General features: G+C 40.6%; 1 protein-coding gene across 1 annotated transcript; it reads right to left on the bottom strand.

Annotated features, from left to right (window-relative positions):
* Window positions 1-6714: 6714 nt before the first annotated feature.
* On the bottom strand, window positions 6715-11895 carry LOC129742402 (uncharacterized). Its single transcript, XM_055734301.1, has one exon. It carries the CDS (start codon window positions 11893-11895, stop codon window positions 6715-6717), a length of 5181 nt encoding a protein of 1726 aa, XP_055590276.1.
* Between the last annotated feature and the right edge of the window lie 2401 nt (window positions 11896-14296).

The following is a 14296-nucleotide window of genomic DNA, read 5'->3' as shown; positions in this document are numbered from 1 at the left end:
GGTAGCAAAACTGATTGCCAGAAGAAAAATTGCTCCTTGATTGGCATTCTATCAGAAAAGCTGGACTTATAACAAATTTATCCAAATCAAATAGGTTTTTTCAAATGATGCGCCATTTTATGAAGGATAAATGAAATTTCCAAAGATTATTTTTATGTAATATTTCAATATTCGTCAGTTTTATTGAAATTTGCTTGCAGTAAAGTAATTCATAAAAAATGTTATGCAACATTAGGACATATACGAGCAAAAGACAGACATTTATTCGAAAGTGAATAATTGAATACTTCAACAATTATTTTATAATTAACATTTATTTGCTAAAATACGGTGGGGCGCTTTATTTTATTATGAAGCGCAACAACTTTATCACTGAAAATAGGGAAAATGATCCATCAATCAACTATTTATTATTCCAGTCTAGATCAAATAATAAATGTATGTTACTTTTTACTCTTATAAGGGTTTTAAAGATGTTTTAATGGGGTTTATATACCAAAACATTGTTTTATAACGAAGTTTTGAGGCGTTCTTCCAGTTTTTTATAAAACTAAAATTGTTACTTGGGGTGTTTTATATCCCTTATGATCAAGAAAACTCGTTAAAACGGTCAAAATTGAAACTGATCAATGTTACCCAATGTTTGTAAAATATTGAAAAAAAATGATCAATATATATTTTTACGGTATCAAAAACTATATATTTTCAAATATTTTCATTTGATTTTTTTTAAACAAATTTTATTGAAACTTACACCATTTTTCTATAGGGTCCGGCAATTGAACTGCTACATGACTTCATTAGTAATTATTTCGTTGCACACGAAACAGTATTGAACGACCCCTCGTCGCTTTGTGTACATTAAGTGGATGTAAGTGTTACTTTTGTAATCAGGTGTTATTCGAAAAAAAGAATCTCGTACAGAAACGTAGCGCTGTGGTTGCCTTGTTCCCAGCTGGCAAACGGCAGAAGGACAGAAGAAGTTTTGTATACCATACAGTTAAAAGATACCTGGAGACCGAAAGTGCCAAAAAGCGGTATGGTGGGGGACGCCGACCTACTGTGGTGACACCTGCCATGGCGAAGATCGCCAAGAAGCGCCTTAAGAGAAATCCTCGTCGTAGTGCCACTAAATTGGCAGAAGATCTCAACATATCGGATCGAAGTCTCCGTCGGATCCTGAAAGATAAACTTCAGACCAAGCCCTACAAGATCAAAAGGTTCAAGGCCTTACGGTGAAGCAGTAGCAGAGCGAAGGCGCTGCTGAAGAGGGCCGCGGAAGGAAGGTTGAAGAATATCGTATTTACCGATGAGAAATTCTTCACCGTACAGCAGTTCGTGAATAAGCAGAACGACAGAGTTTCGTTGCCAGACAGACCACGAAGCCATGACCATGACTTGCTGACGGTCACCCGGCGACAGAAACCAGCATCGGTGATGGTTTGGGCCGGAATCACCCGTGATGGCCGGACTCTGCTGTTTTTGTCCCTGAAGGAGTGAAGATCAAACAAAATAAATATCGGGAACTAGTTCTACAGAATGTCGTCGAACCGTTTGCACGTCGACATTTTGGTTCCAGGGATTGGGTTTTCCAACAGGACTCGGCGCCGGCTCACAAAGCGAAGAAAACCCAACTTTGGATTGCGCAACATTTTCCAGAGTTCATTTCGAGCTCCGAGTGGCCGGCGAGTTCGCCAGACCTGAACCCTATGGACTTCGCTGTTTGGAGTATGTTGGAGCAGCATGAAATTCAGCATGAAAAGTACCGTGAGTACCAGACGATCCATGAATCTATGAACAGTTCAACAGTTCATGCGATCCTTAAAATTAGACTAGTTAAACCTGTTCCGTTTATCCCTAGATCGATTCCCCATCCATTAGCCCGAAGACAGATTAGTTAAATCAAACCCGTTCTGTTTACCTCTAGATCGATAGTCAGTACGTTATCCTGAAGTTTGAGACTGTTTGCGGTAAGAGCTAGCGACTGCATTGTAAGTTGAAATTATTCCTTTTATTGGAATAAGATTCAAAAACAACCTTCGTTTACAGCCTTCGTAACAAACATTATCGTTTAACTGAACTTAGCCTAAAAGTAAAAGCGAAAAAACAAATCCACTAAATGTATTCACTAAAATATTAATTAAGAAAACTCATCCTAATGTAATGATAATAAATAATATACAGCTTTTGAGTTCAAAAAATTGGTTTTCCGTAATGCAGTTCCGAACACAGGCACAGGGCTGTTTTCATTAATAGCGAAGATGGATCAACCTGTTAGGCCTTCTAATGCCGATGCTTTTCTTCCCTAAATGTCGAATTTAGTGCGAGTGTCTGCACAATCCTTTTTTGCAAAAATTGAAAGAATGAAAGTGAAAGAATGAAGTGAAACGACGCTAAGTATCCATTTTCTTTCACGTGTGCATTCTTTGAAAAGTGAAATCGATATGTTCAAATAGGCTTTTTTTAGCAGCGGTTTGCGATAAACATTAATTGCTTTAAGTAGAATGATGAGTTAGATTAATTTTTGTTTCCGTTCCAAATTGCTAGCCTAAATTCAAGTTCTCTTTTAGATACTTTTCATTTCGTTTGAAAAATCAGTAACGTTCCTCAAATCGGATTTTTTTTTATCATATCATGATTTTTGATCCTACAGTTTGCCTTATGTTATTTATAACGCATGTTAAACGATAGTCGACATTCACTAGGTGAAAATGCAGTGGATGGATTACAATGGTTGCTGTGATTGGGAAAAATGAAAAAAAAAAAAAACTTATCAAAATAGCGACGTACATCAAGATCTAAATCTTAATCTTAAACGTTTTATTTTTTGCGATTTTTTTTTATTAATTTGAAATAGTTGCAAGGTAAGATTTGCAACATGAGTAAAATTGTATAAACTAAGGTTTTTTTTACACAGGTTGGTTTTGTTCGATTTTTCCAACACGGTTCTTTTTACATGGTTTTTTACACTAGATTTGATCAACATCGCCTAGGACAACAACATTGAAAACTATTAAGAAACATTTTTTGCAAAAGATGACCAAAAAGCATCTTCCCGCTTCAGATGAAAATGTTCTACAGGAAACTAAGAAATTGGAATTAATGCCCGAAGTTAACATAACCTCACCACTTATTCATGGATCTTCAAACTTGGCACAGTCAACTTCATCAAACTCTGGTGGCAAACGGTTTGACAATTTGAAGTACTGGCTTGGTATGAAGAACAAAAATATTCTGAAATGTATCGCTTGGCAACCGTGGAACTGGCTGCTCCGTCCACTCAAGTGACGGTGGAATGAGCATTTAGCGAGTTGAAGCTCGTACTTACGAAACAGACATGACAACAAAATTAAAGATGTGATGTTCCTCAAATTAAATGAAGATCTTCTTTAAGCTATTACTGAAAAACTAAATACTGGAAAACAATTTGCTAATTGAATTCTTTTAAACATTTTCTCGCGTTCTTTATATTAAATATTTTTGACGAATACATACAATGACATTCGGAACACGGACGACCGTGTTTGTTCATTACACTACGACAGCTATCTGGCCGGAAATTAGACTATTGCTATTCTCAAGACAAAATCTTACATATCGTCATGACATAACAATGCTTGCATTCAAACAAAAATTGAAATCCTTGATGAACTGCATAAAAAATTACATTTCTTTAATCCTACACGCTCCTTCATTTGGATTGCAAAAGCGATCCTTCAACCGATAAATTACTGTTCGATAGCGTTACTGTAAACATGATCCATGGCCCATGGCCAAGAGTATCCCGAAAATGTTCACCAAAGAAACGATCACAAATGTCGACGGATATCCAATATGTGGTCGAAGAAATACTGACTGTGGTGGACAATCATTTACAAAAACTATCGACAACGTTGAAATAGACACGTTTGCGGTTCTGCCATATTCGCCTCTGCTAAGTAAAACATTCAATGCTCATATTAATGTTGAGTTTTGTTATTCAGGGAGCATTTAATACCAATGTTTACCAATTTATGTCGTAAGACGGAATCCAACGTATGAAAGGCTTGCTATGTCTGTATGTCCTTGATAGTCTCGAAAATACTGTGGGTACAGAAAGACGTGAAAATTTACCTGAAATGCTTGATAGGCAAACAAACCGCAATTTGTCCAACGCTCTAGAACAAGTAATGGAACTTTACGGAATACATCGAAAACAATTATCCACCGTCATAAGTGATAATGGGGCCAACATGTTGGCCACCGTCAAGCGGTTGAATCATGCGGGATGAATATACAGGAAGAAACTGTTTCGGTAGACACTCTTATTGTCGAAGAAACACATATGGAATACGAAATAGGAAATACATATCAAGAAGAAGTAGAATCCGACGAAGAAGGAGAAGAAAATAAAGAAGAATATAATAACGAGTCAGTGTCGGATGATTATGTTACCAATAATCCCATAGGAAATTTGGAAGATCCGGATCTGAATTTTTTTGAATATCAAGAGGATAATCAGTATTTGACCATTGACAGTATAAGATGCGCCGCGCATACCGCCCAATTATGTGTATGGGATGTACTAAAGTATAATAGCGGGCGGCTTCATAATATCAACAACAATTGCAAAAAAGAAAATCGCCATAAGAAATTCAGAAAACTTTTCGAGTTACACAAGGTTCCCTTGGCTCCCAAAGTTACGGAAACCAGGAGGAATGTGTGGTTTATTCTATTTACTCAAATATGTTAAAAATCTAAAAGAAAATCTAACTTAAAAAAAAATAAAAAACGCAAGAAATATGGAGCCAGATATTCCCATGAACTAAAAATATGGCAATAGCATTACACTATTGCTCCCCCAAGGCATATTGACAAATGCGACGCTATTTTGCTCTTCAGTCAATAACCACCATTCGCGAATATTTGTCGCAAATTGAGGTTAGAGATGGATTTGCACTGGATATATTGAAACTCTTAAAAAAGAAGGCTTCATCCCTCTCTGCCTCAGACAGGCTTGTAACAATTGCATTTGACGAAATGTCCATAAAAGAAAAACTAGTTTATATTGCGAATTCAAAGCCGGACTATTTCGTTGGGTATCCAACACCATTACCTGGTTCGTCGGAAACACATATTGAAGTTCGTGCTAACTCTTGCCTGACTATCATGATCAAAACGATCAAAAGCGGATTCAAACAAGCAATTGGATTCTTTTTTTGCTGAAACATGGATGCTGCTAAATTAAAACTTATTATAGAGCACTCGATATATGTAGTGAGAGAAACTGGATTCATACCAAAAGTGCTGGTATGTGACCAGAACTCCACAAAGAGATCACTCTACAAAACATTGGGTGTTAGCGATACCCATCCTCATATAGAATAAGATGGCGAAAAGATATTTTGTCTTTACGATGCTCCCCATCTCCTAAAATCAGCACTGAACAATTTACTTAGACACAACGCGATCTACAAATCGAAGCTTTGTTCTTTCGATCATATGAAACAATTGTATTGGGAAGACATTAAATATCTTCCTAGAAGCGTTCCCAAATTTAAAAAATATCGCATTGAAATAGGGTAAGAACACTATACATTGAACACCATCTTTGGGATTCAACACATTTGTGGCCAATAAATAATAACGAAAGGTTTTTCTGATAAAATTTTGATAGCGTAGCTTAAGCTTAATTCTCTGCTTCGAATCGAGATATTTTTTTCGCGGAAATATGTTTTGAAATATTATTTAAGCCTTTGTCACGGCGTTGTCTGTGACTAGGTTAGGTAAGATGAAAAACACCCTCTTTTCAGCAATTTATAAGCTAAAAGCTAATTTTATATTTTAGTGAAATTCCAGGTTGAATAATAATGAATTCTGACTTACAATTTGGTGTTCTGTAGTATTTTAACTAGCCTTTAAACAATTTCCGCAAAATAAGCACTACTGGCAAACTATTCAACACGTTTTTAACACGCTGATTAATTTTATCTTTGTTTTGATCGTATGTTTCTACTTATCCATTCCCGCCGGGTTGCCATCCTTGTCCTTCGGTGAACCGTCAGGAATCGAGGGGTTGGAAGATACATTTTCGGCCGTAACATTCCCCACCCCGTGAGGCGAGGTTGTAGCTTTAGCATCCGCTGTCTCACCATCCTTAATGACATCAATAACGGCTAGATTTCCGACACCTCTGCGAATAGTACCAGCACTTGTTCGAACAAGTGCTTGCCTGACCACCCCATCTTTTCCCGGAACGATCTCCTCAACTTGGCCTCGGATCCAGCTGTTCCGTTTCTTGTCGTCGACCACAAATACTAGATCCCCAGGTTCCATCGGTTTGGTTTCTGTGAACCATTTAGTGCGCCGAGCAATCGTCGGAAGGTACTCCTTCAGCCAACGTTTCCAAAAGCCATCAAGAATAAGTTGGGCCAGGTTCCAACTACTACGGAGACTCTCGAGAGCACTTGTTGGATTTTGAGACGGTTGTTTGACCCCATTTGAACTTCCGAGCAAAAAATGGTTGGGTGTTAGAGCTTCTTGATTCGAGGTTTCCAATGGTATGTAAGTCAAAGGTCTACTGTTGACCATACTTTCCGCTTCTAGAATAATGGTTTCAAAAGTCTCTTCATCGGGAACTCTCGGTACGTCGTAAAAACACTCAAGCGCTGTTTTTACCGAGCGAACGAGCCTTTCCCATACACCACCGGTATGTGGTGATGCTGGGGGATTAAATTACCACTTTGTATTAGCGTTTGTAAACGATGTGGCGCATTGTTGATTAATGTCCTGTAGTTGGGCACGAAGCTCATTTGCGGCACCTCGGAAGTTAGTCCCGTTATCAGAATAAATCTCTATGGGAGCTCCTCTGCGAGCGATGAATCTACGAATGCACATCTTACAGGATATTGTAGATAAGCTGTGGGCAACTTCCATGTGAATTGCTCGGGTGGTCAGGCACGTGAAAAGTGCCACCCAACGTTTTACATGAGAGCGACCAACCTTCACCATCAGGGGTCCGAAATAGTCAAGACCAACGTAAGAAAAAGGTCTCTGGAAGGCGACCAGGCGTGCTCTCGGTAGTGGCGCCATCTTGGGTTGAACTGGATACTTGTTGTAAACTTTGCACCACTGGCACCGGCTGGCGACGGTACGAATTAATCTTCGCATCCCAGGTACGTAAAAGCGTTGACGAAGCTCGTTGAAGACTGTTTCGGCGTTGTGGTGCAGGAACTGTCGGTGATAATAATCAACAATTAGAAAGGTTAATGGATGGGTCTTAGCTAAGATTATAGGGTACTTAGCTTCGATCGGCAAGTTGGGGGCGGCGCCGATACGACCGTCCATTTTAACCACTCCTTCTTCACTGATGAACGCTGATAATTTGTATAGCGGACTGGTGATCGGCACCACCCCCGCAGGCTTTCCATTTCTGCTTCTCTCGAACACGGCCAACTCATCAGGAAAGGATTCTCGCTGGGCAATACGAAACAAGGCAAGCTCTGCCTGTTTCAGATACTGTTGCTCAAGGTATTCTAAAGGTTTGACGCCAATGGGTCGATCAGCTGTTTTTCTGGGCATGCCAAAGCGAAACATGTACGCGACAGTTCGTAGTAGTCGTTCCCACTTCGAAAAGCGGGCTATGTCGATAATCAACTCCAAAGCCCTCTGGTGATGGAGACATGTTGACCGCATTTCTTCGTTCTCGTTAGATGGTTTCCACTTTTGTTCTGGCCATGATTCTAGGTGATCCCAGAGAAATTCTGGTCCACGGAACCATCGGCTGTTTACGTTGAAACACGGACCTTGTCCCCACTTAGTCGCTTCATCGGCTACATTATTTTTCGTTGGGACCCATTTCCACTCAGCGATCTCGGTGGATGTCAATATCTCCCCGATACGGCATGCAACATAAGCATTATACTTGCGAGCGTCGGAGTGGATCCAGTGGAGCACGGTCGCCGAGTCGGTCCAGAAAAATCTTTTAGCGATGGATAATTGATGATTCCGCTGGATAAAATCTGCTAAACGTATTCCCAGGATTGCTGCTTGAAGCTCAAGTCGGGGTATTGAAAGCGGTTTCACCGGAGCAACTTTGGCCTTCGCTCCTACGAGTACGCAATGTGGAGCACCTCGTTCGTAGAAGCGAAAGTATGCCGCGCAAGCATACGCTTCTTCGCTTGCATCGACGAATGTATGTAGCTGGATTGGATGACAATTTTCTGGAATGGCGGTATTGAAGTAAGCTCGAGGAATCCGTATGTCACCCAGGTGGCAAAACATGCTAGTCCATCGCTTCCAATAAAAAAATGAAGAATTGTCGATTTGCTCATCCCACATGCAGCCTAACTTCCATAAACTTTGGATGACGATCTTCCCGTGGATAATAAACGCTGCCAACATACCAAGTGGATCATACAGGCTCATTACTGTTCTTAGAATTTGCCGTTTTGTCGGGCGAATTGAGCCATCAAGTACAGCTGGGTCTAGACTAGGGAGATTCAGTGTGAATGTGAACAGATCACTCTCTGGCAACCACTTGATACCCAAAACGGACTGAGATTTCATTTGAACTGTCAGGTTTAAATCTTTAGTTTCAGGAAAATCTTCACCACCAATTTCGGTCAACACGTACGCTGAATTCGACAGAAAATTGCGGATTTCGAATCCACCCTGTTGATGCACAAACTTCACTTCTTTGATCAGCTTAATAATCTCCTCTTCATTGTCTCTGCTATCTAGGTAATCGTCTACATAGTGGCCATAAACTATAGCCTCAACCGCCGCTGGAAATTGCTGTTCGTGTTCGTAAGCGTTGATGTTTTTAACATATTGGGCGGAACATGGCGAACAAGCCGCGCCAAATGTAGCTACATCCATCGTATAAATTGTTGGTTTATCAGACGGGTTATCCCTCCAAAGGAATCGCTGTGCAGATTTATCATCTTCCTTTATTTTGATTTGGTGGAACATTTCCTTCAGGTCACCGCAAATTGCCACCCGACGAGTCCGGAACCGATAGAGAACAGCGGGCAATGACGAAAGGAGGTCAGGTCCTTTTAACATCATCGAGTTGAAGGAAATGTTCTGGACTCGGGCCGATGCATCCCAAATGAGCCTGAGCTTCTCCGGCTTCTTGGGATTTGTAACAATGCCGAGTGGCAAGTACCAGACTTTGGCCGGGTCCGCTGAGGATAGTTCGGATGGTGTCGTTTTGTGAGCATATCCTTTTGCTAGGTAGTCAGCAATTTGATTCTTGACACGTTTAACGAGCCGTGAATCCTTGTAGATTTTCTTTTCAAGACACCGTAAACGAGTTTCAGCCATGGGATAGCTGTCTGGGAGCTTTATGTCGTCGGTCTTCCATAGCAAGCCCGTCTCAAAACCACCAGATATACGACGAGTAGTGGACTCAAGTAGAGTGCGTGCTCGCTGCTCTTCTTTCGACTCCAATGTTGTTGGGCTGACGACCACTCCAATGTTATCGATCATAACGTATTCCTTCACTAATTCGTATAGTGTACGATCTTCTTCTGCTGCTCCGCTGAGAACAGTGTGATGCAAGTTAAAATTAAGCTGTGCGGAAACGCCTCCGTACACGCACCATCCAAGTCGGGTTTTGGTAGCGGTCGGATGCCCTTGCACTCCTTCTCGAACTTTCAACGGAGTACGCAGATAGATATTTTCGAGGCCAATGAGGATCTGGGGACGAGCGCAGTCGTAATCAGCTATGGGCAATCCCCTAAGATGATGATAATTCTCAGCGAGACTTTTCGAATCAATTGACTGAATGGGGAGCTCAAGTTTTTCAACTGTTCGAGCGTTTTTTAAAGTGAACTTTTTCAATTTCCTTTTAGCAGATATCGCCACATCTACAGTGCGTGAGTTCTCTTCGACCCGGGTTACATTGCCCGTCCATTTAAGGTGTAACGGATCTAAGGTCCCGCCTAGGTTGAGACTTTCGGCAAGATTAGTTTCGATCATCGTTACCTCGGATGCTTCATCGAATAAAGCAAACGTGTCAATAGATTTGGACCCGTTGTAAATTGTTACTGGTATGATACGGTAGATTATCGAGGAGTTGACCCTGTGGTAATTTTGAGGACTTGGACCAGATGGGGGAAGGTGAAGCCAGGGATGGTGACGAACACGACAACCTTCTGCAGAACATTCCTTGGGGCGCCTACATGACCATGGATTGTGATCTTTCAAACAGCTTTTGCATAAATTGTGCAAACGAACAACCTGCCAACGCTCGTCCGCAGACAAACTGACAAACTTACCGCAGAGCTCCACATCGTGGCCAGACTTTTCGCAAGCTGGACATACCTTTACAGTGCGGGATTGACCACCCTTGTATTCCGAAGATTTCGTGTCACTGTGATGCAAATAACCCTTCGGTTTCATTGCGCCTCCTCGGATTCGATTTTCTTCCGGTTTTGTCGTCTTGAAGCTGCTCGGGAAGGTGACCGTACTTGCCTTCCTCACTATTTCATGCATGAACTGCCCAAAAAGTTTCAAATCGACAGCTTGAGCTCCATCCTTGTAATCTGCCCATTTCATCTTATATTCTGATGGAAGTTTTTCCAACAGCTCGTGTAGCAGCATGGGGTTTGAAAAGTGCTCCTCAAGTTTAACTGCTTTGATGTGGTTGCAGTAGTTTTGGACTGCTAGACCATACATGATGAGTGTTTCCAGCTTTCCTTCCCTCGGAGCTGGAGTGTTCCGAATTTTAGCGAGAAGCGAAGAGAGCAATATTTCAGGCCTACCATACAACATTTGCAAAGTCTCTATCACGCAGGGCACCATTTCAGGCTCCAATAGATGGCTACGCACAGCTTCTAGTGCCTCTCCCTTCAGGCTACGTTGAAGTCGGATAAGATTTTCGGTATTTGACAATCCACACTCTTGTGAGATATTTTCGAAACAGCGGAAGAAAACGGGCCATTCCTCCGGGTTTCCCGTAAATGTTGGCAAGTCCTTAGGGAAAGCTTGTCGCGCAGCTATCTGTGCATTAGTGAGGACTCTGTTGCTCACTGTGTTCCACTGTTCGTTACTTACCCGATTTCTTTCCGAGCAGCCTTCCTGATTTTGAAGCGCTATTTCCGGGTTTATGGTAGATTCATTTGGGAATCCGTGCTGACCATCGTTGGCTCTATTTCTCATTATAGGAGTACTGTATTCCCGGGGCAAAACTGACGGTTTCTGGACGGGGATATGAGTAACTGCTTGATTACCTTTATTTTCAGGTCCATTTTTCGGGATTTTATCTTCACTGGAAGGATGCATCAGTGGCTTGTCCGTTGTTACTGGATTTGGTATAACCGGAAGACGTTCAATCCATTCATCGGTTCTCGATTTTCTGGAACAACTGAGGACGCTTCTCTGGCTACTGGTTTCGTCGATCTGGGCATGGAGGATTTTGTACTTCTCCGCCAAATACATTTCCTCCAGTTTCTTCAGGGCTTCCTGTTGGCGCTTGGCGATTTCGATCTGTGTTTTTTCTAGAGCATGTTCTTCTTCACGTTTTTTCCGTTCTTCTTCGAGCCGTTTCCTTTCTAGCTCGGCTTCCTGCATTTGTTGATCCAACTCATTGTTGATCCGCTTCATCTCCAACTGCTTGACTTCCTCCAGACGTTGCAGCTCCAGAGCAGCTTTAGCCGCTTTAACTGATGCTGAGGTACTCGCCTGGGATATGCGCGATTTACTGTCATCATCTTTCCTGAGGTTCATGGTCGTTGCTTCAGCCGTCTTATCAATATCGCAAAGGGGACAAAACCATGAGCGCTCTGCGACGGAGTCTCCAACCTGAACACACTCGAAATGATACCAACGTTGGCATTTGTCGCAAGCTACCATCCGATCACTATCGGGTTTGGTGCAGACATTGCAGCTCTTTTTCGGTTTTCGTGGCATATTTTGCGGTCAAATACGTGTAATAGCCACAAATTCTTTTAGAATGTCACGGCGTTGTCTGTGACTAGGTTAGGTAAGATGAAAAACACCCTCTTTTCAGCAATTTATAAGCTAAAAGCTAATTTTATATTTTAGTGAAATTCCAGGTTGAATAATAATGAATTCTGACTTACAATTTGGTGTTCTGTAGTATTTTAACTAGCCTTTAAACAATTTCCGCAAAATAAGCACTACTGGCAAACTATTCAACACGTTTTTAACACGCTGATTAATTTTATCTTTGTTTTGATCGTATGTTTCTACTTATCCATTCCCGCCGGGTTGCCATCCTTGCCCTTCGGTGAACCGTCAGGAATCGAGGGGTTGGAAGATACATTTTCGGCCGTAACAGCCTTTTTATTCAAAATTTTGTCCCAATGATTAAACACAATGATTCAAATATTGAACAGGCAATGTTCTAATTATTGAACACGAAAACATTGAATATCATTGCATATATTTAGGGGTATTTCGCTTGATAGTATGCCTTGCAGGGGCGATTTTGGTTGAGCTAGCAACCAAGAAACAGTTTGTTTACATTTCCAAACATCAACCGATGTTTGTTCAATAACTGGTAGGTACATGCATTTCTTTACGAAACGAGTACTGCAAGATTGAACGTTCAATAATTGAAACATTGGCGTTTTCTGTGATCCAATGATTGAACACTTTAATTTGTTAAATTTTAAGAAAATAAGGATAATAAAGGCTGCCACTCTTCCAGAAATCATTCAGAAAGACTTAGTTGAAAACACTCATACCATTATATTAGACGTTTATTTGTCTTTTATCCAATTTTTCTCCCAATCAAAAATAGGCTGTTTTCTTCATCCAGTCGAAAAACCAAGCCAAAATTTGAACACATATTCAAGTTTAGGGGATTGCGGCTTTAAGAGTTCGAGATTCTTGATAAAAATTTGAACAGAGGTGGAAAATGCTTCAACAGTGGCACAACGAATTTTGATTCATTTTTCTACTGTATATTACTGTTTTAATCGGTAAATGTTTTACGAGTGTTCAATATCTGGTACCTGTTCAATAACTAGTGCTTCTACCCTAGAACAATTAAAAAAAATGAGCGTCGGTTTAGGTACACTGTGCGAATCAGTCACGGAGGGGTTGAGAGCATATGTTCAAACGGCGAAGTTATCAATGAATTGCCTCAATACAGCAGACTTTTGTGAGGATTTCGATAGCTTATTTGACATCGCAAACACCTCTACGTTTAATGAAACCAAAGTGATATTTTATATTCAAATTTGCTTGCGGAAATACCGTGTTGAACAGAAATTTGTAATTTTTATAGTTTTCAGTCTTTGAAACGTCCTCTTCAAGCGAACAGTCTCCATTTGGAAAAACAAACGGAGTTGGCAGAAAATTTAAAAAGTCTTTACTTGGTTAATAAAATTGTAAATCTATCAAAGAGGTAAATAGGTTAATTTTGAATTTATTTGGACATCGACAATGTTTGCCATGTTTAAAACTAAAAAAAATCTTCTAGATCAATTCATTTAAACAGTTACCTACTCAGTCGAGAAAGCCATACTTTATAGACGGATGGATTTTATTCATAAACTCGGTAACAATGCTTTGGGAAGATCTGCAAGTTAAACATAATTTAAAATTTCTTTGGACACGAAACCTTTCCCAAGATTGCTTAGACCAGGCCCACCAATGGTTGCTAAACCTCGAATCGAGTACGTTCAGCAACATATCTACCAACCCATCATCGCACCAACAATTGCTAACTTGATTCGAGAAATAGCATTCGAGCAACCTACAAAAAATTTAGGAAGGAGTAAGCCGTGACTTTTGGGCATCGCACGCGTTTTTGTTTTCGTCTTTAATTTTTTTTAATCAGTTACAATAAAACTGGAAATTTTAAAATTAAACAGTGGAAAATGATAGATTAAGTGACTGGTGGTTGTTCCCGGAGTGGTTCGTACTTTGTTTCGGCATGCTGAATCCTGGTTGGGAGAGTTCTGAAGGAATTTTAAAGTCAGCTGCTCCGGACTAGAGGAAAAGTTTTCTAGTCGAAAACTTCCGAGACTTATTTGGTGAGATCAAACCTTTTCCATTACATTAAACGTTATTTTCCTAATACACATTGTCATTAGATAAATGTAGCTATTTTCAAATTATGCTGAAGGTATTTAAGTAATCCATATGAAGCGTTTGGTAGGGAACTCCACGCTTTATTCCTCCCCTTGCTCCAGAATCTTTTGTGGTAATTACCACATGGTTGGCCTGGCCGTAGTTATCTCTGCAATGCATGTTTCATGTAACAGAGATAACGTTGAAAAGAAAAATGGTTAAAAGATCATATATTCGCAAACCTTATGTCATGGAGTCCTCCGGAAAC

Source organism: Uranotaenia lowii, chromosome 2 (genome assembly GCF_029784155.1).
Source record: "Uranotaenia lowii strain MFRU-FL chromosome 2, ASM2978415v1, whole genome shotgun sequence".
Lineage (NCBI taxonomy): Eukaryota > Metazoa > Arthropoda > Insecta > Diptera > Culicidae > Uranotaenia > Uranotaenia lowii.
This window is presented reverse-complemented; position numbering and strand designations above follow the sequence as displayed.